We start from the raw sequence: 4,092 nt of genomic DNA, 5'->3' as shown, positions 1-4,092 counted from the left end.
CAAGCTGCACAGGACACAGAGGGACCCACTTTGTGCTGGAGTAGACTTACTACCAGGATGGAAAGAGCTGGACTCCCTGGCATTGGATTGTACCGGTACCATCACCAACACACTGGACCACTAACTTCAGGATTTAAATTTTTTTTCCCTTTTTAAAAATCATTTTTCCCAAATGCAAAATGAGCTTTTTGGATTAGTTTGCATATCTGTGAATGGTGGCTGATGGGTCATCCCTGTGGGAGAGCAGAAATGTGAGCTGCCCCACAAAGCTTCCCATGTTAACCAGACTGCAGGCAGAGGATCTCTCCCGGCATGAGCAAGCAGACCAGCCCAAAGGTGAAGCTGCCCCAAGGTAACCCATGTGCCACAGTGTTCTGACTCAGCAGTTTTTGGCCTGTGGTCTGTAAAAGCTGTGAATTATAGGATCTGCAAAAGTTAATGAAGAAGAGGTAGGCAGGTGTGCATTTACTGCACAGGAGCCAGCATCTGGATGGAAAGCATTTGGTGTTCATAAATCCTCAGAAGACTGAGAGTGTCCTCTCGAATTCTGTGGGAGGGAAACAAACCCTGCACTTGCATCTTTCACGTTGTGCCTCCATTAGGAAAACAAGTCATGTTAGATGAGAAGTGCATTGGCAGGGGTGTCATTACATATCACTGATACCTCTAATCTACACAGAACTTCGCACATGGTGTTATGAACCTGTGCAAGTGCATACAGTCAGCAAAGGCAAGACCTGTAATTCCCTGCAGGGCCAGCAGCAGTAAGTGAGTAGCAGTACATGAGGTCATCTCATCAAGAACATGGGCAAATTCTGGAACACTGGCTGCAGTCGTTGCCTTGGAGGGCTGAGGTGCGTGGAATTTAAGATCTCATTTTTGCCAGAGTTAAGAAGGTATCTTCCCCATCAACCTCACATCCATGAAAGAAGATGTCTTCCCAAGTGTTGAATGAAAGCTGGGAGAGCTGCACAGAGGCTGTCCAAGAGCCCTTGGATGTCCTCAGGAGTCCTTGCTGTTTGTACACAGTGAGAATTGCTGTGATTATGGTCCCAGAACAAGCCCTCACTGCTTCAGTGAAATACATCTGTCACATACAAGGTGCAGATGTATTGCCCCAAACACCAGGCTTAAGATTACTCTGTCTTCCTTATTTTCATCTCCTAGAGGAGCTGTGGTGTGGGAGGAGCACTAGGAGGGGATGCTTCCATCTCAGCACCTCTGGTCTGTGCGTGCCTTGGCTTTGTCTCTATGCATTTGTTGATGCTGAGCAACCCCACCGCATGTAGTGTGTGTATATACTGCATTTTAATAGATATAGGGTCACTGACTTAACATACACCGTTGCTATAGTAACAGAGGTTTCCTTGGTAACAGTTGCAGAAAATAATCCAGTACCAATTAAAAATAAACTGTTTGGAAAGGGGGCTGGGTGAGAAGGGATACTGCTGAGAATCACCTTCCCCTTTATTGGTTCGTCTCCCAGGGACTTGGAAGATTGATTAATGCTTGAAATAACCTTTCTTAACCCACAGTGAACCAAAAAGGTGGGATGAATGTGGGTGCGGTGGCTAAGGCTGCCATCCTGAAGCAAAAACAAAGGGGAAGAAGTGTGTCTGGGTTACAGCAGTAATACAGCAGGATGATGCTAAATCTCTCCATTAGGTTGAAGTCCCTGGGGAGGAAAAACAAAGGAGTGTTTCTGTCCTTCCCTCCCTCCACTGTCTCCATGCCATATCCGTAACACAACTATAGAGTCTTTATTAGCATACTGATTAAAGCCGTAGGCAATCCAGGCTCCAGGGGAATGTTACCAGGATGCCTATCTCAGACAGTGTGTGCGTCAGTGCGGTGGGAGTTCCTCCATCCAATTTGATGTTGTTTGCCTGTACCCATCCTTTCTCTCAGTGCCATTGCTCATTGCTTGTGCCTGTGCCAATAGGCATCCGAGACCCTGGGGCCCAAGGGAAGCTGGAAGCAAAGTATGATGCAAAGTGAGGAGCCCGCACCTCAGTGAGAGAGGAGACAACATTGCCTCCTTGCAAACACGGGATGCATGGAATGGGTTTCCAGGTGCAGATGGGCACAGTTCCACTGTCAGCCTTCAGCTGTTTGTGCCTGTGATGCCACACTCCTGTCATTCCACACATGCCCAGGGTGCTTGCTAAGTTTTGTTAAGAGATTTACCAGTTGTCAGCAGAATCCCTTAACCTGGTGGCAAGACAGCATGCCCCCTTTCAGAGAGGAGCTGCTGTAGGAGGAGAGGCAAAGGAGAGGAGGTGGTGACGGAGCTGCTGAGAGGAGCGGTGTGTGCAGCCAGGAGCTGCTCTTTTCTGATCTGTAGCCGGCAGGGCTCCAGGGCACACCAAGCACGAGTGTCACAGGAGGGCGCTTAGTGTCCTCCCCTGCAGACCAGAATGTCCAGGGCTTGAGTGACAGGCACAGCCTAAGCACATGCAGTGGAGGCTTTATCTCCTGCTTCTGCAAGGAGAGAGGAATCAGAAACCAGTGTGTTGCTCTCCTTGCAGGGACATGACCTGTGTCATGATACCTCTGTGTCATCCTCGACACTGTGTGACTGCTTAGCTACCCACATGGGAACTGCAGTTGTGCTTGGGAAGCTGAGGGAGGTGATGTGCCTGTGACTTGTCCCAAGCTGTGCAGTACATGGTAGACCTGGAGCCAGCTCTCCTGGCTGCTGGAGCAGAGTTTGCTCCCTGCAATGACTTAATCCCAGCTGGCAAATAAGTACCACCCAGCTGCTCGCTTACTCCCCTTCTGGTGGGAGTGGGGAGAGAATTGGAAGAGTAAAAATGAGAAAATGCATGAGTTGAGATAAAGACAGTTTAATAGGTAAAGCAAAAGCTGTGCACACAAGTGCAAAAAAGCAAACCAAGGAATTCATTCACCACTTCCCGTCGTCAGGCAGGTGTTCAGCCACCTCCAGGAGAGCAGGGCTCCATCACACATAACAGTTACCTGGGAACTCAAACTCCATTGCTCTGAACATCTCTCTCTTCCTTCTTTTTCCCCCACTTTATATGCTGAGCATGACATCATATGGTACGAAGTGTCCTTTTGGTCAGTTGGGGTCAACTGTCCTAGCTGTGTCCTCTCCCAGCTTCTTATGCACCCCCAGCCTATTTGCTGTGAGAAATGTGAGAAGTAGAAAAGGCCCTGACTCTGTGAGCACTGCTCAGCAGTAAGGAAAACATCTCTGTATTATCAGCACTGTTTGCAGCACAAATCCAAAATGCGGCCCTATGCCAGCTACTCTGAAGAGAATTATTCCAGCCAAAACCCGTACACTCCATCCCTAGCTATTGCATGTCTGTGGGCTACATGTCACTGAGATGGCTGGCATGTGACAGCAGTAGATTCTCATTTAATTCACTCTTCCTGAAAACGGTTTTCTCTGCAACCAGTCAATGGCTTGTTGCCCTGATTTCACCATGAAAAATCCCACTGAGTTGGGTGTAGTCTTCCTGCTAGGTTTGATGCCTTAGACCATAGGGAATCTTCTGAAGGACAAATTGTGAAAAAGCAGTCCCTCACTGAGAGACATGGTGGAAGGATCCAGGAGCAGAACAGAGGGTGAAAGAAGAGAGATTTGGTATAGAACATCTAAACACCTTTGTCTTAAAGGTCTAGTGCAAGTGGGACCCAGGCAGGAGCTGCCATGCCTGCAGTTGGGGGACTCCTCTCTGTCCTCCCCAAACCAGGTGAGTTTCTTTCTGTTTAATGGCCCACCTCTCCTCATGCTTCTCTGTTCCTCCCTCACAGTGACCAAGCTGCAGGTGAGCAAGTCAAAGCGGAGCATCACTCTGGTAGAGAACCGACCAATCCCCCTCAACTGCTCGGTGAAGTCCCAGACCAGCCCCGACTCTCACTTTGCTGTGCTGTGGTATGTTCACAAGCCCTCTGATGCCGATGGCAAGCTCATCCTGAAGACGACCCACAGCTCAGCTTTTGAGTATGGCACCTATGCAGAGGAGGAGGGGCTGCGGGGCCGGCTGCAGTTCGAGCGCTCAGCATCAGGGGGGCTCTTCAGCCTTACAGTGCAGCGGGCGGAAGTCCGAGACAGTGGCAGCT

General features: G+C 49.4%; 1 protein-coding gene across 1 annotated transcript in view; it reads left to right on the top strand.

The window, feature by feature from the left end:
• The first annotated feature begins 312 nt into the window (after window positions 1-312).
• Window positions 313-4,092, top strand: part of LOC104491035 (immunoglobulin superfamily member 3-like) — a 12,412-nt gene continuing 8,632 nt past the window's right edge. The window contains exons 1-2 of the mRNA XM_010133390.1: window positions 313-352; window positions 3,784-4,089. Coding sequence (XP_010131692.1) covers window positions 313-352; window positions 3,784-4,089 — 346 coding nt within the window. The remainder of the gene's footprint in view (window positions 353-3,783; window positions 4,090-4,092) is intronic.

The sequence above is a fragment of the Buceros rhinoceros genome, unplaced genomic scaffold (genome assembly GCF_000710305.1).
Source record: "Buceros rhinoceros silvestris isolate BGI_N320 unplaced genomic scaffold, ASM71030v1 scaffold18633, whole genome shotgun sequence".
In the NCBI taxonomy this organism is placed as follows: Eukaryota; Metazoa; Chordata; class Aves; order Bucerotiformes; family Bucerotidae; genus Buceros; species Buceros rhinoceros.
This window is presented reverse-complemented; position numbering and strand designations above follow the sequence as displayed.